This window comes from Melanotaenia boesemani, chromosome 9, assembly GCF_017639745.1.
Source record: "Melanotaenia boesemani isolate fMelBoe1 chromosome 9, fMelBoe1.pri, whole genome shotgun sequence".
NCBI lineage: Eukaryota > Metazoa > Chordata > Actinopteri > Atheriniformes > Melanotaeniidae > Melanotaenia > Melanotaenia boesemani.
In genome coordinates this window covers 11,852,506-11,875,400 of record NC_055690.1, presented here as the reverse complement: position 1 = coordinate 11,875,400, position 22,895 = coordinate 11,852,506, and the positions used below count along the sequence as shown (strand labels likewise).

The window sequence follows — 22,895 nt, the reverse complement described above, 5'->3', positions numbered from 1 at the left end:
CTGACACTACAGCTCCGGGCTCTCTGGACCAAACAGGTTCCCTTGCTGGATACGTCATCCATTATCATAAATCAGTTGCACCAACACCGACAGGTGCTGCATGAATAATTAAAGGCTGGTACATTAGCACTTGTGCAGAGGCATCTGTTTGAGCCAGTGTCATTGAACAAGCTAAAAGCACAGCAATACCTCTTCATCCACATTTAATAGCATAATGTTTCATGCTGCACATGAAAATGATCTACAAGTGAGAAACAGGAGACCAACCCCAGAATCCTCCCTTTCTGAATGTAACCAAAGCACAGAAGTCTGAAGAAAGTAACCATGGGACTAACGGTGAAACAGCGTTCCTCTCCTTCTTTGATGTGTGGTGTCATCTCTCATGGTGTCTGAACCTATACTAGTGAGGCAGGTTTTTCTGATACTGTAATGGATTCCACAAAGCTGGAAGGTAAGTAAGTGAAAGGTCTGCTAAAGCAAGAATTTCATCAGGTCTTAAAATTTCCATACTAACATTAATTACACTTCAGGCAAATTCATTTGAGTTGGAGTTCTGGCCAGCTAGAGATAAGGTTGCACTGCGGACAGGGCAGTAGAGGAGTCTGAGATATTCTTCACGTTCCCATATTGGCTCTGCAGTGGTTCTTTCTAGTTAGAAAAGGTTTTGTGGTTCTCTTTTTTGGCACATACTGTATGTGGAATCTAATTTAGTCAGAGTTACTAACATGCCAGGGACAGGCTTCTTAAAATACAGAACTTTGATAGACACTTTAAAAAATGGCATTTTCCCTCTCAGATAAATAAAGTATTTTTCATTCATTCCATTTATTCAAGTCACAAAAGCCAAATTGTATTGTTAGAAGTTTTTAGATGCAGATAATTTGTCCAAATTTTGTGTTAAAACATAGATAGATAGATAGATAGATAGATAGATAGATAGATAGATAGATAGATAGATAGATAGATAGATAGATAGATAGATAGATAGATAGATAGATAGATAGAATCAGAACATGTCATCTTGCAAATTGTAACAGACTCGCCCTTTTTTCTTTGTAAGTGTTGTACAGATAAAATGATTAGGTTCTTATGAAATCATACCTGACTGATCAGCAATGAAAAAATTGTTAATGCAGCTATTGTGTACCAACATAAATATTTTGTTTCTCAGTGTTATAAATTACAAAGAGCAAATTTAAAAATATACATCACATTTATTAGAACTGACACCAGGAGTCCGTACAGAGTTGTCTTTGTCTATGATGTGTTTGGGCACTACAGGTAAAATACCTGTTTTCCTACTTCCATACATCCAACAGTCAATAAATCGTATCACCAAGCATTGCTTAATAGCTACCAAAAACAGAGTTGGACATAGCTGACACACACCACTGTTATTTGTCTAAAGGTAACACAATGTACAAAAAGCAAGTCTGGAAATATTAAGATTCTTGGTTCCATATAAAACATTTCCTTTTTCCAATGTGTGAATAAGAAAACAATGCACTTATCTCTACTGAGCTTCTGCTGCGTTGCTTGTTAGGCAGCCATGGGGTAAATTGATGCAGATAAATAATGAAAAGAAACAGGCCGGCTGATCCCTGTATAAGTACCACAGCAGCCTTCAAGGAATTGTTCATGCTCTGTAGATCCCCAGAGCTGTAGAGGCCGTCTGGAAGTGGTTAGATCCCAGTCAATGAGAAGAACACAAAATGTGAAAGTAAGTAATTAAACAAATCTTTCCACACAAAGTACACTACAGTACAACACCATTGTGATGTTCAAAAGAACTGCAAATCAAATGTCCAGGCTCTCAAACTAAACATGGAACTGAAAAGTATGAGCTCTGCAGAGCTACGTGTCAACCAGCAGGCTCAATCCCCATCGGCACGCCTCGGGCCCTTTGAGATGGGTAAGGCCAAAGCAAGCAGGCAGTCAGAGGGAGTAAGGGAGCAGAAGACTAGTGGCTCCCTTTGTGAAAGCAGGATGGCACAGTTGCCTCACCAGGAAGCTGAAGGCACCAGAGTAACCAGGAGCAGCGCTGTCCATGTTAAGCTCTGTGGGAGTTGGTGCACTGAGCACTGGTTGCTTTTTGCTCGAACGCCTGAGGGAGAAAGGGAGAAAAGAGGTGAGTCAATACAGATGAACACAAAGATGGATTCATTTTGCAGATCAACTCCATTTATCTTTTGAGTGAGTTGATTTAATGGAGTCTGGAGGTGGAAAAAAAAAATAACAAAGAACAATGAAAAGAAAGAAAAACTGGGAGACAAACAGCAACCCGGTGCCCTAAAAAGTATCATTGTTGCACATTGCAAACTTTCTGTTTATCCTGTTGCTTAGAAGTTAATTGGCTGTGCAGGAGTTGAAAGTCTTGTTTGGTTGAGGTAATTAAAACTGAATTAACCAGAGAAAACTTGGCTCACACAACAGATGTGGCGACTCCATTAGGGCAGGACATAAGAGTGGTACAAACAGGAAACAGCTTGTGCACAGAGATTTGATTTCAGAGGTCATGCAGTGAAGTGTGACTATGAGGGAGAGTAGCTAACCAACTTTGAGCGTACCAGAGGAGGTGACGAGTCGCACTTGTGGGCTGACGGCTCCCTCTCCCCCTTCACTGAGTGAGCGCACCTCAATGATGTAAGTACCTCCTTCTGGCAGTGAGAGCATCGTGGATGGGTTAATGGTTCTTGTCACCTGATTGTGACCTCGTCCCTCTTGTTTGAGTAACACCTGCAGTACATGTGTAAACAGCCTTTTCCGGTTTACAGTGTATATACTTGAAAAAAATAGCATAATTTCCTGCATTAAAAGCCAGAGATGTGGAATAAAATGAGTGTAGAACTGAGCAAAAAATTTAATTCAGTTATTTCCTAAAGCTAACTGATGTAAAATTACATTTGCCATGTTATACTTATTGACTTGAAACTTTACATTCTGAATCAACACCAAATGAATTCACTGAACGTTATTTTCAATAAACCAAGTAAAATGCAAACACTAGTATTGATTAAACCAGCAGACATATGGATCTATGCTAAGGGAAATCAAGGACAGCAAATTCAACAGAATTTTAAGATATAAACTTTCACAAGTAGAAATACTTCTAGAACTTGTGCTTATGAAACTGAATAAGTATTAGATCATTACCATGTACCCGATGACATCAGATTCATTGTCTTTTGCCTTCACTGGATCCCAGCTTAATGTAACATTGTTGCCCTCTTGAATCCACATGAGGTTGGTTGGAGGCTGAGTGGGAGCTATGTAAAGAACATAACACCAATGGTGCATACTCAAAAGCACTTTTAAAAAAGAATTTCACACAACTAGGTCAATTAGTGCATTTCTCACAAAGAGATTTGGAACAAACTTAACAGGTAGCCTGTATTCTGAATACAGTGTTACATGATTAATGTCAACGCTGCACTCACGGGATTTCCTGGTCTTGGCTGTGACAGCAGCGCTGGCAGGACCATGGCCAATGCTGTTAAAGCCTTTTACTGTGATGAGATACAGACTGTTCCCTTCTAGTCCTGTCAAGACCATGGATGTTTCGTTTTTTTCAGTGCATTGCTTTTTTCCAGACTCCTCCTGCTCCATGTCTTTCCAGTAGCTGACCTGTTAACAGAAAATAAGGGAGGAAAAATAGTTATTCTCAAGCCTCAACCCATGCACAAAGGAACATACTCATACACAAAATGTCATAAAGTTTATGCAGATGTGTAAAGTGGAAATGCAAACAAACATTGACAGTCTATAAAAACCTCATATCCTCTTGGTTTTCCAGGGCCAGGACTGGGCGGTTTCCAGGTCAATCTGATTTCTGAGGAAGAAATGCTGTAAGCTTTAACATCAGATGGTGCTTCCCTCGGCTCTGTGAAACAACAAAATGGTGACAATCATAAAATCCACTGAACTTTAATGTACTGGACCTTCTAATTGCATCCAAACAAATATTACGCACCTCCCTCCGCTGAGTTGATGATGACAACATTGCTGAATGGTCCATCTCCCTTATTATTGTACACACCAACTTTCACTTCAAATGGAGTCAGAGGAGGGAACGTCTCATCCCTGTATTTGTACATGGTAGCATCTGCTGAGGTTACCATTTTCTCTTTCCAGCCTCTGGTCCCATTTGCACGAAATGCAACAATATACCCAAACCCCTCGCCATTTTGGAACTCCTCAGAAACAGGCTAAAAAATGGAACGAGAGAAGAGTGGTACACTAAGTTTAAATTCAAAACTATAAATACTGAATCTCTGAGATTAAACGTAAACTACTTGCACATTTTCCCATTTGAACAGCTTGTTCAGTACTAGCAGTGATCTTACTGCCACCTCCCCAAAAAAACCAAAAACATAAAAACAACAACAAAAAAAACAAACATACAAACAAACAAAAAAAAAACTTTCTCTTTCCCTTTTCATAATATGTACTGTCACTGCCTGTCAGTGTTAATAAAGTTGCAGCCAGCCTTGAGTAATGGAAACAAATCATATTTGGCTCAGTTGTGCCCATTATGTAGCTATTTATCTTTCCATGTCTGACAGGAGGATGTTTGTTACACAGGGTTTTTTGTGCTGTCTTCAGTGATTTTCTCTGGTTTTCCTGTAGTGATGAAACTGGGAGTTGTCTTCCGCAGCTGCTATGTGCTTAATCAAATCAAACGCCAATTTATTAAGTGAGCTAAAATCTAATTAAAATATGAGCTGCAGGGATTAAATCTTTGGCTAGATTTAATAAATGACAAACACCTGTACACCTGCATTTGGCAACAAGTCTGTTGCTGATGCTGTAATGTATTGATTTGCATAAGCTACAGAGTAACATTGTCCCCTGAAGGCATCACCTATATTAGCCATCTAGTCTACAGGGGAATTGCAGCTCGATGGAGATGTAGTTCATATTTCATTCAACAAAGACCAATCACCATGACTGCTTAATTACAAGGATGATGGGGGAAATAAATGAGCTTTCATCAAAATTATTATCAGTTCTGGTAATGGTTTTAAAGACATGCCAGGGAATATGAGACTTTAAAAGCGTGAATGTACAAATAAGCAAGTAGAGTTGAGAAACACTTGAGGGTTTGAGGAGTAAGATAGTCAAAGATAAGTGCAGAAACAGTGTGAACGGGCTGTTAGGTAAGTCTTCTGGATGAAATTATTGGACCTCCTGGGCTCCACAACGGTGACTATGGGGGCATCACTAATGGCCCTCCCTATGGCTCCTTGAAAAAAAGCAGTCAAATAGTAGACTCTAATGAGACGGCTGAATGAAGCTGCAGAGACTGTTTAGTCATTCATCCTGCTTAATAACCTTGCCCACCATGGCCATCTAGGCTCTGACAACTCTCCACAGATGATTGGAAAGGCAGAACTGCCACGCGGTTGCATGCCTTGACTGCCAAAAAGAGCTAACATTCCTGCACCATCTCCTTTAATATCCATCTTCATTGATCACTGACAGAGTCCTGATTTATTTCAAAAAGCATTTAGCCGAAGCAGAATAAATAGGGCAAGGCAAAAACTATTTTAAATGCCACATGCCAAAAGGAGGGTTCTGCATCTAAGTGAAGTGTGTCAGCAATTGTGATGTAACACTCTTTAAAATGACTAATTCCTGTACCCTAAAATGGCTTGAGACATAAAACATTATTGAAGAACTTTTTTTTTTTTTCCATCATAGCACAGTTACGAGGAAACTTGATCGGACTGCAAAATTATTGAGGTAAAATAGATAAGTACAGTTTAGTAAGAATACTGTTTAATTACCAGGAACAAAAATGTTCCACTTGTATACACTGCATCAAAAAGGTGTACAGTCAGGGATGAATAAAGTTTTTAATCACAGCAAATATGTGCTTAAAGTTGTTTTATTATAAATGTCTTTGCTCATTAAATTCATGCAGGACTTGGAGGATATTTTTCCTTGTCTTCTATGTTCAACCACCATGGTTTTAGGTTTCTCTTGATTGTTCTTTCAACATATACCCCTTTATCACCTAAAAGATGGTTGTTATTGTGTTGTACTGGCCAAAGTAATCACACTCAAGAGTTACAAATAGGAAATGGTTTACTTGCAAACACCATCCCACCTGGAATGGACATTATCTCCCAAAATGTGCCACTGAGGTACACTTCTCCTGATGTGAAGGTTATCTTCCCAGTGGCAGTTGGGCTGCCATACTTAATAACTACAAGAATAACTGTCAGTTGCCTCCACATCTGTTCACGGCTCCCCTGTTAATATTTCCTTCAATCAATCTCAATTGCAAATTATCAGCTTTGCTCATAGTAATTCTGTACATACCCTAAATCTGGCTGAGAGCCAAGCTGTCCTTTTGGAAATGGTCCACACTAATATCCTCTTTACTTTGTGCAAGATTTATTACATTTTCTATAACCACTGTAGCTGGAGATTACAAACACATATTCATAAACAACCCTAGATTTAGTGGGAATGGCTCTAAGAGTCAAGGTTAATCATCAATGTGCTTCTCTAGTGGGACCAAATTTTAAATTCAGTACATCTTAATCACTTGCACCGCTGATGCAGCTCTGTGTACTACAAAGCCCAGCTGGCCTTTGAGCTTCATCAGCAGATTTTACAGTTGTGACCAAGTTGCACATATCATCCTCTAACATTCTGGACGGTTAAACAAATTTCAACAGAAAAAAACATGGGACCCTGTTTAAAATGCTTTGATCTTGAGCCACTGTTGCGCTGTTGTTAATAATAAAGCAGGAGCTCTGCCCTGCTGGTAATATCTCAACAGCTGGCAGTACTCTGACAAATGTTCTATAAATCTTACAATGTGGAGCCAGTAATAGCCACTTTAACATCCTGCACAGGTGCTGGAAATAAGTGCAGAATGCATTTACAGACAAAACATAAATCTGTCAAAAGTAATTAAATTAACTCAAATAGATGTGTTTTGTAGCAATAAAATGACATTAATACACTTTCTTTGTTTATTTGCTTGTTTTTTTATTTATTTTTTGTAGATTGTGTTATTTTCCAATGTTGTGACTTAATTTATCAGAAGGAAAATAAAATTTCATTTGAGCACATCTTATTTCATGCAGGTACTTCCTCTGCACAATAATCATTTCAACCTTTGTCCTTTGGTCTTATGCCAGTGGACTGCAGACTCTTCCACAAGGTTTGCTGTGGGTTTCTCAGTTAGAGTTCAAATTAAATGAAAGCAGGTCAGAGCATTGTATGCAGAACACAGCAGATGGGTTTATCATGTATCCCTTCTGAAATGGAAAAAGGTCACTTTGCCCTAATGGTAAGCACATACCTGAGCCCCACAAGACAGCCTCAACCTTAGTGTTGTCCTCCTGGATATAATGTATATCTAATTTTTTTTTTAATCAAAAGGGTCATAACTTCCTGGGAGTTTTGGGATCATCACTGGGTAATTTTATCTTTGTTTCTACTGCTGTTTGGTATATTGTGCAAACTGCACTGTCCGCTTAAGGATACTGCGGCTGTAGTACCAATGAAGTGTTTCTTTTTTTATTTTCCCAGACTTTAGCAACACAGTTGAAAAGGTTCTGATTTTCAAAAATCTGGCAGGCTTTTGAGTCCAGCCAGCTATAGCTGTGCTAAGTATTCTTCTGTATCCTTTGACCAGATGTACCTACCAGACCCAGGGCACACTTGACAACGACTTGGGATCTGAAGGAATTTATTATCATAAGTAATAGATGTGCATGTAAGAGCTTTTGACACTCGTTCATTTAATCACATTCAATTCTAGATTTTAGGAATCCTGTTAACCTTTTCTCAGAGGAAACGTGCTGTTGTCATAAAGTCACACAAATAGTTTGAAAATATAGTATAAAAGCAACAATTTAAAGGCACTGACAAATGGTGATTTGTGGACAACTGAATAATATCCCTTTTATTGTGGTCTTCTTATCTTAATAATGAAATGTTTTAGCCATCAAACAGTGATTCATCATTGTATATAAGAATGCAAGTATATTTATAGTGTATTGCTGAGTTTATTTGTAATACATACCAAAGATAAATTTTCACACTTTTTCACAGAAAAATGTTTCTGTATTGATTCTTTTTGCTGCACTTAATGTTCTCTGATTAGCACATGGCTAATTAGCATATCAGTACAGACTTGCATTACTGAAGCTGTTTCTTAATCTTTAACAATAAGTAATTGGTAAAATACACAGAGGACATGTTTTCCTTGCATGAATGAAACAACAGCAACTCTACAACATCGTGGAATCGGTGTGAGACAGTCTGACATGGAAGACGGTCCCATGAGGGAAATTAGACAAGAAGTGTGTTCAAAGAAATAAGCGATGCTTTTCAAGAGCTTGCTCCTTAGTGTCCTTAGGGAATATGATGCTGCGTTCAATATCATTATGGAACAATTAATGATATACATTACATGTTCATTTTGCATTTGTCTGTTTTGGGTGTGTTATGACCCCTGTTGCCTCAAAGCAAGAAGGTGCCTGGTTTGAAACTTGGTTGTGGTGTTTCTGTGAGAAGTAACACTGCAGGGTGATTGTCTAGAAAAAAAAAAACAATCAAACAAACAAAAAAGTAAGTTTCACCTTTCTTTTAAAAGCTAAGATGAGCTCCGCTAAAGACATTCAGCTGATATTTTTATCCTTAAAAATAGTCCAGTTTCAGATTTCATTCAGTTTTTCAATAATATTCCTGGTGTTTCTTGAAAAGAATAACATTAATTAATTAATGTTATTAATTAATGCTATGGTTTATGTATTTACAGTACAAAATAAACAAAAGAAATCCTCCTGCATAACAGGGGGTAATAAAGTAAAAAAGGGCAGTTTTCACATGCCACAACCAAGTTAAGGGCAGAAATGTAAGCACTGTCTGGTGACATTAAAAACTGCAAGAATATGGATGTCTGGCCAAGAATAGCTCTGGTCTGACCCAATAAAGGGACTTGGGTCTATATCACAGTAGCAGTTCCTGCATCACAGCAGTTCTCTTGCTAGATGGGCTATCTGTTGCATGTTCTTCTTCTTTCTTCTTTTTCTTTTGTCTTTATCTGTTTATATCTATTTAATGAACACAAAAATAACAAAAACAATCTCTTTGAAAAAAAAAAAAATCTCACTCTGTCAGTAAATGTTTGTGAGATTTTATTCAGATGTTTCTACTCAAATGTTGTCAGTCTTATATGCTCAGTACTGTCCTTTATACTCTTTTTAATCCCTCAGTATTTTAGTTCTACCCCATTTAGAGCATCAATAAACACATTTTTAATTAGATTCAACTCTGCCTGTAGGAACAGGACAACTGGCCCCCAACATATAGAAAATGAAACTACAGTATGTTATCCTATGTCACATGAAGTGAATGCAACTAACTTCAAATGCAATCATCAGTGTAATGTAAAATCACCATTCCATTTCCTTCGAGCTTGGAACCAGTAAGTAAGTGCATCATCCATCAACCATGCTTTATCCCCCTTAAAAATGCATGGTGAGTAGTCCTAGGCAACAAAAAGTGAACGTTTTCTCAAAGAATGACACAAGCAAAAGCAAACCCTTTACCACTCACATTTACATACAGGATTTATTACTTAGTGACTTTAAATTCTGATAATGTGAAAGGTGCAGTTTCAGAGCACATGTTTGAAGTGAACTTTTTCATGGAAAATTTCTTTACACTCTTAGGTTACATTACTGATTATCAGCCTGTTGTTTCAGAAACATCTGGGTGAAGATAAATTTCCTGGACAGGATTAAACTTTGCTTCATATGTTCATTCAACAACAGGCAACTCAGAAATTACAAGATGGAGAATTAAAAATTTTAGCATTTATATTATGTTTGTGACATGAAATAACTTCACTGTATAGCATCATTGTAACGATACTGTGCAGTTCCTTTCATTCAATTGTTAGATGGGGCCTTTAACACTTCAAAATGTACTGAATATTTTGAACCAATTTATTTCTAACAGAATCCAGACAAGAAAACAGTAGGGATTGAAATGGAAATTTGAGTTTCACTACTTTAGGGTTTCTTAAAACTGCAACATAATCATCTTAAATTCTCACTGAGTAATTCTGAAAACATTACAATTTCATTGTCACGACTTGAGATTTCTAGTTAGAAAATGAAAGCTTAGTCATTTGAGTTATATTAAAGTTAAAAACTCTTACAAATGCCTGTTTATTCAAGAAAACTCTTGTGTTTTCTTAACCAGAACAGCAGAACGAATGTGACATTTGTGGTTGTTGCACATGCTGTCACACTTTTGCTACAGAGGAAAGTTGGCAAAAAACCTACCTCCCACGAGATGACCAATTCGTGCCTGCGGCCGTTTCCTCCACTAACATTCGATGGTGCCACTGATGGAACTGTGTGAAAAAAAAAGGTTAACACTGCATCACTTACCTCACACAACAAGCTTGCATAGTTCTAGTGAAAAGATGGTATTTTGGAAAAGAAAAAAAAAAAGATTTAATCTGAATTTAAGATAACTCAGTAAATTCTTGACCACATTAAGTAACACTAAATTCTTTTTATTGTGAAGTTTACTGAAATAACTGAAACGTTTAAAACGTTATAAACAACCTTTAACAGCATTAGTAAACGCACTGAAAGCTCAGATAGTGTTAAGTATCCTTGTTGAATTGAAATGTCTGTCAAGGACATTTGTGTGTTCTGAAATTGAATCTTTTTTGTTGACATTTGGCTCAAATTACTATAATTTTGTGTAGATACAGCAATTAGTCTGTTAATTATGCTGAAGAGATGCAGCAGATTATAAAAGCTACTGTGAAATAACCACTGACCTTTCCAATTATTACATTTACAGATAAGAAGTGAGCAGCTAGTGAAGCAGCAGTGGGAACGTCAGCTCACCATAAATAGTGTATCCTGATGAGTTGTTGCTTAAGGGTATTACAGGACCGACTAACAGAAAAACTAAACTTGAACTTCACGAGGTGGTGTGCAGGGGCTCCAGCTATGGCTACAGTAAAACATCAGGTGGAATTTGAACTCATTGCATTAAATAAAATATTTCTGAAATGTTCCTTAGACATCTGTCAAAAATGTAGCCATGATGTCATGTCAATCCAGCAGTGTGAGGAAACTGTACCTGCTTCCTTAGTCCTTACTCGTCTAGAAGGCGCACTGGGATCTCCGGTCCCAATCGCGTTGCTGGCCACCACTCTAAATTCATATTCCACCCATGGGCTCAGCTCCACAGCCATGGCTGACTCCATGTCACCTGTCACTGGGTCTGGATCTGCAGACAACAGTGTGGCTTGTACTTTTAGTCAGTCAAAACAAGCACCCAACACCTTCTGCAGTTTTGCTCTAATATACATAATGAAAGGTATAATTTCACATAAGTGCAAACCCTCAACTGTGAGGGGTGTCTGATTGTGTTCAGATCTACGTTGTGTAGGAATCATGGATGTTAAATAATTCTCCTGCACCTACTCTGTTACAACAATGTAGCATGGAATAAAACTAGAGTTAAAGCAACCAGGAGAGCATGAAAACTTTAGCAAAATACTCACTGACTAATTTTTTTATTTTGACTTTTTATTAAATTATTTTTAAATGTATTAGCTAAGACATACGAACAAAAATGTAAGATTTCTTATTTTTAATTGAAAAAGACAGAAGGACATCAGACTTGGTATATGGCATTTTAATGCATAAATATGACCTTAATTGCAGCAGAGCACACGTGGGGTTACATGTGATTTCAAAGTTATTCTTCAATCATTTTCTGTAGAACTGATCTGCATAATAAATCCCATTCTAAGAAAAAATAAAATCATGCTCTATAAATGCATGTAAAATAGATTTAAAAGGAGCCAATACTACTAATCTTGTTTCTTCAGGCCTCCCATAATCAAGCTTTGTCAACACATTTGATCTTGCAATAAGAAACATTAAGTGAAGGCATATCCATGTCACAAATGAACCACAGGTCTCTGAAGCAGTGGAGCTTAGTTTCTTATCACCCAAAGCAGCTCACAATGAGACCACTCTGTCAAGCAAGCTGCTCTTCAAACATGAGCTGATAGCTCTGTTTGCAAGGCATGGAGGCGAAAAGCTCCATCGCCTTTATGCAAATCTGAACAAGTTCAGCACTGACAATATATCACAGAGTCCTAATTGTGCTTTATCGAATTAAATGTAGTTGAACAGACATGATGTGAGAGGAGTGTATACAAAGTATGATTAATACATCTGTGGGGATGTATCATTATCGCACCGTAGACTCTGCTATTATTATCACATGACATATTAAGATGGATTACAATGCTTTACAAGTCCTCATCTGTTAATACTAAGTGATAATAATTGATGGTTATTCTGTAAAGTTACAGAAAAAAGAATCTAAATTGTTTCTAAGCGCTGAAATACTAAATGAACATGGATAACTCTTATAATTCAAGTCCAAAAGGTTAATTTCCCACTAAGTGCTGATCTGACAGAGAATGCAATTCACACCAGTGAAACGTGAAAAAGGCTCATATTCATTTTTTTTTAAAAGCTTTTCTGAACAACAGCCAAATTCAAGCAGAAAAATTTGAGGAACTTTCATTCAAAATTCTAAAACAGGCAGAAGAATGTGATCCTTTACTTTTGAGAGGAGACTTAATATTTTTTGTTAATGTTTAAAAATAAACGATGGAAAACATTTCAGCTATCTCTCTTCTGTAAACAGTGATCTTTTCCTGGTTGCCTTGATTATCAGCTTCTGTATGACTTTGGGCAGGATTCAAGTCTTTGTCTATGACCCAACATTAACTTCCTAGACATAGAGGCTACAGTTTGCTCCCTGTTGATTACCTGTTTTGACAGTTTGCCACCCTAATGAAAATGGGCTTCGGGCTTGTAAATTATAGGTGCTGATGGGGCTGTGGTTATCCAGGCCTCGAGTCCAAGACAGGGTTGCTGTGGTGTCTGTGATCTCTTCAACTATCATAACTCCAGGAGGTCCAGGAGGTCCTGATAGGGGAGTAATTTGGAGACACAAATTAAATATCAGGTGTGAACATCTAAACCATAAATATTTCCAAAATACAAGGACAGAAGGTAAAATAACAACCTGTTTGTTTGATTGTTTGAATCAGATCTAGGCAGGAATAAGGAAATCTAGAGACAGCTGTACTCAGAATGACTGTGAGGCAGACTTTCCTGTATTTCAATACAGCTGAACATATGTTGACGTTGCTCTTCAGAGGTACATGCAATCTGTGAGCGCAGTAAACATCTAAGGACTCCAGGGTGCAAAGCTGTAAGCTGCAGGTGATATCCTCAGTAAAAATCTGTGTACTATGTCATCTAAAGGTTCCTATTAGAGGGGTGAAATAAAGGAGCATTTACATATTTGATCCAAACAAACACCACTGAAAATGGCAACAAACCTATGTATTTCCTTGTTAAAAATTCTTGAATGCAAGTCCCACCTGAAGCATTACAGCCCTGCACTAGTTGTTTTTTGACCAGTAAAATCAGCTGACTTATTGGCTTTGACAGCTGGATAAACTGAGTGGATTTAAATAATCTAGTGACCGACAGTACATGTTTAACAGATTTTCAGTGTGACAGCATCTTCACCATGACAAGGTCAATGCAAAGGTTAAGAAATTGCACTAAAACTGAATGGGTTTGATGGTTTCAGGGCTCCCCACTAAGTTACATGAAGTTTATTTTTGCAGGCTATAGAGTGCTCAACCACATCTTGGCTTTGTATAATCTGTTAAAGGTAAAAAGTGGCTATATGATGCTCTAACCTCAAGAATTCTGGAAAAAACCCATGGCCAGTTAGACACTTTATATCTGTAGCTCATACCTTTATTTAGTTTTAATCACAAGTTAAATCATATACCAGAAAAAGGTCCAAGATTGTGAAGGTTTGACACACAGTGTTTCTTGTCGTAAATCTTCCTTAATTTTTTCTAAGGGAAAAGGCCAAAAAAAAAATACTCCAAACCACTTCTTGTCAAAAACACACCTAATTGAAATTGATCATTGTCTGTTATTTGCATAAAATGCATGATCACTATTTTGCTAAGAACAATATCGAACTGCAATGAGCTGATAATTAGGTTGTTTTGTGCATGCCGCATGCTTTGAGCTGGAGGTTAAATCCAAGCTAAAGGAATGTCACTGCCTATTTTCTCTTTTTGCCTTTCCTCTCTATCTTTTCTATCTCCATCAATAAAGGCCCAAAACAGGGATTTAAATCATCACCCAGCCATATAATAAACAATTGCTGAGTTACTCTGAGGTAAACTTTCTTGTATGAGTGTACAAAAATCTATAAATATTCATGTCATCTAAGAAAAAAAAAAACTTAAGGCTAGTAGGCATATTGTTATTCATAAAATAACAAACTGTCAAACTGTCAAAGTCAGACCTGCATAGATAATGGTGAAGACGCTTTAGAAATAACCATGATATTTTATAACTAAACTTTTTAACCAATCTGTTTTACAGCACGTATTAACCTCATTCATGCAATTTGGTCATCTGTTGAGCATGTTCATGGTGAAAATGTTTAATTAGTCCTAATAATCACAATTGGGGCTGTAATGTTGCAGCAGTCCATATAATAAATCTCATGTGTTGCATATGCATTTCTCACATTATTCCTGGCCTATATGTACACTGAAAGAAACAGTTAGTTTTTCATTCATCATTCTTCCAATTTACCTGAAACCTAGTCATTTTTACAGTGTCTTGAACTGAACTTTCCAGCAGTGATTCAGTACGAGGATAATAAGTTAGTTCTGTTCCACAGTCATGGATCACTACATGGAGAGCTGTGAGTGTCTAGTGAAGAGTGTACAAGACATCACAGTGTACTGGTGCATTGACAGATAACAAGCTTACCTCGCACAAGAAGTTCAGCCTCTGCAAATACAGTGTCAGCACTGGTCTGGGCTCTGCATCCGTACTTCCCAGCATGCTTCAACAAAATGCTCCTAATCATCAGATCCACTGTTGAGGACTGCTGCAGTTGGGAAAGGGAAATGTAAAAAAGTCAGGTATCAGGCAAGCCTAAATAAGCGTAACACAAGAAGTGTGATTCCATTACATCTTGTAGGGGCTCATGTAGCTTGAGAAATTCCTGTTTAATACGGGTGGTTACTTGGCGCTGCATTCTTCAACTACTAGTATTTTCTCCTTGCTGAAATGAGAAAAGCCTAAGGCAAGACTGGGAATAATCCAAGGTCTACAGGCAGCTGTTTAGCACAAAACCTGATTAAAATTACAAACCATGCACCAGCTTGGCCTCTGTTGTGCCTGTGAAGGATTGCCACTGCAAATACTCTCTCTCAAGAGCACAGTTCTGGCAGAGGACACCTCTAGATAGATTTGATTTTAACATCCTATGATAGTTTAAAAAAAAAAAGGCATAAATAGGTCTTCTTACGCTTTTGCAGATTTGCTTTTGCATAATATGAGCAAAAAACAAAAACAAAAAAAACAAACAAAAAAAAACATCGATGATATACATCCTCATACAATGACACTTTAATTACAAATTAAGCAGTGAAATGTTTAATGTAAAATTATGTGAAAACCTTCAATTACTGAGATTCCAAGATAAAGAATAGTTTCTATGTCTAATTTATCATTTCTGACAGCAGACTCCACTGTCCTCAGCATGCAGGATCCAGTGTTGCACAAATTCATGTCATTCAAACCCAAAAGTGACCTGCTGGACTAAAGTCAAGTGGCATACTTGCTCAGATCATAGTTTTCATGTTGATCTTTTGAGAGACTGGTTTGGTGTGCTGTGGATCGTTATGTTTATTGTCTTCTGCCAAGCTTCTGAACACTGGGAGTTACAGTGTTTTGATAAATCCACAGATGTGTTGTAAATTGTATTACCTCAACAGTTTTGGCACCATGTCATCACACTTCCAACTCTGTGCATTATTGTCTGGATTATGAATTTCTAGTCCAGAATCTCACCAAAAATACTGGACCATATCTGAATTGAACACATTTATCTTGATTTCTGGCACAGCATTTTCTCCCAGTATTCATCAAGGCCCTATTTATGTTCTTTATTAAAGTCTGATCCTGCACATTTTTATTGGGAACAAGCAATTTTTACTTTCATTTGGACAGTTCCCATAAAGGTTGATGTTATTTGGTGTCATAACTGAAACATAAACTAATTTCTACTCAGTCCTCTGCTCAGTCTGAAGCATTAACTCATCTGTTTATATACCTACTGGACATTATAAAAACAGTGCCCTGCCATTATGAGGAAAGCCGCTGCAGTATTATGGCTCTTTCTATACCTCCTGATTACTGCTTCATCTGCATTTCCTCTGATCTTCATTGAGTGTTCATCTGGCCTTTCTTTTCTATAAGGAGCAGTAATGCTAACATATATTAACACAACTCATAGGCACAACCCCATTTCTGCTTTGTTGAATCTATCAATTTAGACTTTCTTCAAAGTTCAACTGTTTTATGATGACCCTAATTTTCTTTCAAAGCCAGTACCAGTGATTCTCTGTTGACTGTTACAAAATGACTTCTTACACTAAGGTAAATCTTTAATGATACCACAGGATGTCTGATCTTTACCAGACATCAGATGAATGTAAGGGAGGGATCACATTTCTTGTGTCTCATATTAAAGTGGGGTTTATACATATAAGCACTGCAGAGTGTTAGATAAAAAGTGTAAATGGAAACCCGGAGATAACGTTAACCTTAACAGACTGAGAAGCCATTCAGAAAAAACAAAACAAAAACAAAAACAAATGAAGAAAAATAAGCACCAGAAAAATGAGCTATTATACATCTGTAAAGGATAAACAAACTGACAGGAAGAAATGATAATGGTAACAACATGGTAAAATTACTCTTAGTTTTGCTCTTACTCTTGCTCTTACTGTTTGGATGTATTCAAAGTGGCTTCCTTCTTGTTCAAAGTTGATTGGTTTTTGGTTGAAGAACCACTGGAAAGCCACATCCAGCGATTTGTCGTGTGTTGCTTTGCAGCTCAGCACCACGCTCTCCCCCACCGTGACCTCCACTCTGCTCGGGCTAAGCACCACACGCATGGCCTCTGGAAGCACAAAACTGCTGCACTGTCACCTCAGGCTAACCCAAAGCTAGCATTAAGCAGCTGCTCTTGACTAGGTAATGACGCTCACCTTTGTCAGATAAACATCCTGGTTAGCTCTGTTCTAGACTTAGTACACTGCATCTATCATACAGGCTGTTACACTGTTAAAGTCTGCCCTTGTAATATGATTCTTGAATGTGAAAGCCCTTCTTCACGGCTGAGCAAGCACAATAAATTTTCTGGCACCCAGGCAATGGTGGGGGGAAGAAATGACATTGGGGACTGTTTACTGGAGGCTGACTTGTGCTAATTTGGCAGAAAATAAAGGCCTCCAGGGCATCACTTACCTTTTACCCACAGTATGGCAGTCATCTCTGCCGAGCCCAACTGATTCTCTGCCCGGCACACATAGTTCCCTTCATCCGCTCGGCTGGAGTTAACAATTTTCAGAGTGTTGTTCCGTAGCAACATAATCCTGTAAGAAAGGACACAAAAATCAATACCGGTATGAGAAACAAATTCACGTAGCAGCAGTTGCAGTACAAGTTCAAGCATGAGGTCATGTGTTTAGATGTGTAGGGTTACAGGAATAACAATATTCGCTAGGGACGAGCACACAAAAGTTAAAACAATCTCTTGTGATATTTATATATATATTCATCCAGCTGTGGTTGCAGATATCTAAAAAAAATCCTGCTCATAGCTAACAAGTTACAACTAGTGAAGTGAAGTCTTTTGACTCCAGTTATTTCTAAAAAGCTCAAAGGACAGAGGGCGGTAACGGTAAGAACATTGTTTGCCGTTGTCGAGTCTTTGCAAAGACTGTTTTATATTTTAATGTTTTGCAAAAACTAAAATATAAAGATCAATTAACAATTTCGATGTGTTACAGTTTCTTCTTATTCACATTGGCACAAATCTTGTATTTATATATAGAGATCGATATATAGAAATCTATCCATATATTTTTTTTATATAGATTTATATATTTCTTTTAATCAAAATGGTCATTCAAATAAATTAATGGAATCTTGGCAAAAAAATAAAAAGTAATAATTGTGTATAATTTGCATAATAATCATGTGTGTGCCTTTCTGATGAGAACTAATATGCTGATTGTCAGTGGAAAATGTCATCCTCTTCACAAGTTCTTCCTTCACAGTTACCAAAAAGTCTCATGAATCCATGTGTATTCCATAAATACAGAATTTGTGATGTTTGCTGAGATGGCAAAGGCAAGGTTCAGTGACAGTAATGAACCACAGTGAAAACAAGCATAAGCCACATTTTTGTTTTTGTTGACAAGACACGATGCCAGTGAGCCTGAGCCACAACTAGCCCACCACACCGAAGTGGGGACAACATTATTCCGTGAACTGCCATCTGTTCCATAAATAGGGCCCTATAACACCAACATCTCCTGATTTGCCAAAGCACCTTATTTGCCAAATGATGGCATTGTGTGAGATCATGTCAGCTCTTGTGAAGTCATGAGTTCCGGCAAGAAGTCATGAAGTGTGTTGTTAAGAAATTATCTGCTGTGCAAAAATGAAAAATGCAATCAGTAGAGTGCCTTGTGCCATACTCTGAATCATGTAGAAGTGTTATTTTCAGCATTGACATAGACAGTTTATGGACATCCACCTCGATAACCGACAGATATTTCTGTTAGATGCCTTTTGTGCTGTTTCTGAGAACACTACAGTTAGGGGATGCATGCACATTCACAGAGGTTTTCTCTTGTGCCTCCCATAGGAGAAAACACAGGGTGTGATGAAAATCTCTGACAAGACCAAAAACAGCAAAAAGGATGTCCAACCCAAAAATAATAATAACAACAATAAAAAAGAAACCTTTAATGCATTTCCTTTTTCATTTTCTTTCCCTCATAGATGATATTTTGTGACATATTTTCTGTTCACCAAATGTGAGTTAATATAGAAGACCAGAATGGAATTCTCTGCTCACAATAAAAGCAAACTACAGGTGAATATGTGTAACTTCTTCAGTCCACTACAATGTTTTACAGTATGGACCTTTTACTTACTGCTGAAAATAAATTCTAAAAAGCTCAGTGTGAATCACAGCAGCATTCAGCCGAGCTTAGATTTATTGTGTTCAGTAGGAAGTGGAATGAGAGAGATTTGTATACAAGAAACATTTCCAAGGTTGACTTCAGATGTCAACAAACATTTTGACCCATGCAGATAACATGATAACATAATATTAAATATATATCAGCTTTCATCCAATTAACTAACACAATAACCAGTTTTTAAGCATGAATGAAACATTTAGGGCGAGTTACCACTTTTTGCAGATACACACAAGTGTTTTGGTGTTAATCTACAAGACAAAACAAACTTTTAAAACTGAAATCTGTTTCTTGTATCTAAGAAATTATTTAAAGACAGGATCAGGACAGAAAAAGTGTGTTGAGTGTAATGAGACAGAAACACACGTTTCTCTGGCTTTCATTGTGCAAAGGACAATACTGAACCATATCTGATTGTGTGCCTTTGAAAAAACGCAACAAGCTACAATTTGAATAATTTCTGTATAATTCAAAATTCATCAAAGAAAAAAAACAGTGCAACATTTATGGAGATGATGCACAATGGGAAATGAAATAGATGTAGGATTCTTTGTTTCTCTACATCAGTATTTCCATAAATCTAAATAAACAGTTCTTTAATCTTGAATAGTGCTTATGAGACCACCTGAAAAACCATAAATGTTGCTGCATTCACTGAATCTAAAGGAAAAACTGTCAAACTGATGTTTATAACAGCAAGCTGTCTAAACAGAGAAAAAGAAGTGTAACAGAGAGTAAAAACACACTTGCAAAGACCGCTCCTGCATTCATAAGTAGACCCCTTAGACATCTGAAGGACACAAACAATTTGGTAGTAACATTTTGCACTGACTTGCAACAGCTGGGGAATTAAGTGCTTGACATAAGATAGTATAGGACCTAACTATACCCAACAAGCTTGGTTGCAGCTGTGTGAGCAGATGGTTGTGGAACAGGAGCCATGTCAGTGTAAAGCCTCATGATCATGATCATAAGTTCTTATTTCCAAAGTGTCCAATACAAACTTCATTTATTGGGAAAAAAAAAAAATATAATAGTTACATTGCATTTAATTTAATATTGACTGCAGAGGTGGGGAAGAAGATATGCTAATATTTTTTGGCATTTCTGCTTGTATTACAAAGCAGGCAGGAACAAAGCAGAGAGTAAACATGAAATCACAGTGGGGGGTATGCTAAACAGAAGAATCTGACTGAAATAAAACAACAGACATTTAAGTTACAAACCAAATGAGGTGTTACCACAGAAACTCTTTTTAATTAATGTAATTTTAATTCATAGTGTTTGGCATTTATACTTAGAACAGTAAGCTCTTTCATCATGTGCAAGGTGATTGAAAATGGCTACGAGAAGCTCAGGAGGGCGTAACAAAATCCACCTACACATAGACAATTCAGAGGCAATCCACAGCCAGGAGACATTTTTCAAATTAGGGAGGAAATTCACATCCGACAAGGACACTGAGGCAGAAAGGACAAGATAGGGACTGCTGGATATACAGAATATGCAAATCAACTCAACCTTAAGAAATCTGGAGGAAAAAGCAGAAGATCATAGAGAACCTATATCATTTGAAAACATCATTTAATCTGAAACAAGGTTTTCTGTATTAACACCAAACTGATTGCAGGAAAATAATATGATAAAATAGTAAAGCATTACACAAAAAAACCCCCAAAACAACAAAAACATTTGGCAATCATGAAAATAGTTAAATTGCATTTACTTTATGAAACAAAGAGTTTGTGTATTTCAAACGAATCTCCCACGTACTTTCAACCTAATGGGATTATTACCTTCTGTTTAAGAGACAAAAACCCTGAACATTACCGGAAATCCATGTTAATTACAAACCTTCATTAAGTCAGCACAGCTGTCAATGGCAGATAAACGTGAAGCAGTTTCGATTCCTCCCTTGTTCTTCCAAGAATAGAATGTCTCTCTGTGCATGGACTCTTCACCATAGATAATGTCAGAAAATCCTTTCAGGAGTCACCCTGGCCAAGACCCGAAAATGTTCGGCTCCTCTTCTTTGTTTCAGCCGTTTCAGATAGCAATCACCCTTTCACAAGGTTGATCTCCATTTAAACAGTGACTCTCCTAAACACAGTGTCATACAGTTCATTAACTCACTACGGTGCTCTTAAGTTGCCAAAGACAACCAATTAGAAGTGTCAAATTCTAAAAGGATTTCAGTTTTAGATGACAAAAGCACTTTGTATAGCTTCTTATAGGATTACTTATTAAAAGATAACAATAATGTGTATACATCTGTAATGCTAAAACTTAATATTACTTTTTTTCACAACTTCAAGCTCTTAAAACAAATGTTACCTTTAAGTCAGAAAAAATAAATAAATAAGTCAAGCAGGTATGAATCTCTATGCTTTACACATCAACAAAAATAGAAAAAAAACAAATATTTGAAAGGAGTTTGACCAAGCTTAGGCTATTCACCACCATTTGAGTCCGACACACTGACAAACCATCCATCAGCTCCACTGAAGAAAAAGATCCAACTCATCTCAGATTTTTTTGTCTTTTAATGGAAAATGTAATCATTTTAAAATTTTTACTGTCTCACAAGATTACAATGTTAAATAAACTAAGAGGGAGATACTTTGGTTCCATTCACCTGTTGGAGACATAAAGATTTCTTGCTGCCTGTTTGAAGGAGCCCCACACTGAGAATCTGATTATCAACTCGCTTCCCTCGCTGCAAAGCTTTTGAACAGACTGCTAAATCTTAGGTGATAAAAAAACGATCCGTTCTCTCCCTTAAACTTGGGATGCTCAGCAGAGAGTGATAATTTCAGCAGCGTCACTCACTTTGATTGATGGACCCTTGCCCCACTCAGCCCCCTCCAGGTGCACTGGAGAGATGTTTCTCATAAAAAATGATGCATCAAACTGCATGTGAATTCCAAATGCAATTGCAGAGTTTAAATTGTCAGCATCCTTGAAAAGGAGGCAGAGTTCAGTACGAGTCTCCAGAGTTTTGCCACTACCTAAGGTGTTTTATTTTTGTAGTGACACTTAATTTCAGTAACGGTAATGAAAGTGTGAAACATGTCTTGTAACACAGACGCACAGAGACAAGTACAATCCCCCAAAGGCCTGGCCTGAATTGATAACAGCTGAATTTATGTAATTGACATAAGATGAATAACATTTAAAGATGTTTAGGGAAACTAACCTTTCATTCCTTAAATCTTATTTTAAAGGGTTTGTTAATATTCTATAAACTGTACAGTGAAAAACAATGTTACATTAATGACTGAGTCTGCTGCTATTTTCAAAGAAAACACACACCATTCCTCCCATTGATACTGGCAGAAAATGATCCTTTCTCAAAGACTAAAATGTTTCATTTCAGACTCTAAAACAAATCCAAAAGCCTGTTGTCATTTTTTGGTACACATTTACTTTCTAACTCCAAAGTTGTACCAGTACGCAGATTTAAACATCGTGACAGTTTACTGTGCCAAGCTAAGGTTATATTCAGTAGGAGGATCAGTGAGTACCAACTTGGGATCCCTGCCCCCATAAGGAGGACACCAAAGATCACATGAGGAGCACAATGTCACTTGGTCTACAGAGGATGTCAAAATTAGACTGGCATGCATTCAAAATCACAACAAATGTAGCTTTTCTCTGCTGTTACACACCAAGGTGTGTTTGTTTTATGTAGTTTGGAAAT

General features: G+C 37.3%; 1 protein-coding gene across 4 annotated transcripts in view; it reads right to left on the bottom strand.

Moving 5' to 3' along the window:
• Positions 1–1,194: 1,194 nt before the first annotated feature.
• The window catches only part of cntn5 (contactin 5), a 108,794-nt gene continuing 87,093 nt past the window's right edge, over positions 1,195–22,895 (bottom strand). For 2 of the 4 annotated variants that reach the window (XM_041995789.1, XM_041995791.1), the window contains 12 exons: positions 17,448–17,575; positions 16,913–17,100; positions 14,898–15,018; positions 12,849–13,007; positions 11,134–11,283; positions 10,317–10,387; positions 3,971–4,205; positions 3,771–3,880; positions 3,438–3,624; positions 3,154–3,266; positions 2,568–2,736; positions 1,195–2,104 (listed from right to left, as the gene is read on the bottom strand). In XM_041995789.1, coding sequence (XP_041851723.1) covers positions 2,001–2,104; positions 2,568–2,736; positions 3,154–3,266; positions 3,438–3,624; positions 3,771–3,880; positions 3,971–4,205; positions 10,317–10,387; positions 11,134–11,283; positions 12,849–13,007; positions 14,898–15,018; positions 16,913–17,100; positions 17,448–17,575 — 1,735 coding nt within the window. In that variant the 3' untranslated portion in view covers positions 1,195–2,000. The remainder of the gene's footprint in view (positions 2,105–2,567; positions 2,737–3,153; positions 3,267–3,437; positions 3,625–3,770; positions 3,881–3,970; positions 4,206–10,316; positions 10,388–11,133; positions 11,284–12,848; positions 13,008–14,897; positions 15,019–16,912; positions 17,101–17,447; positions 17,576–22,895) is intronic. The other 2 variants (XM_041995790.1, XM_041995792.1) reach the window with 1 other exon arrangement.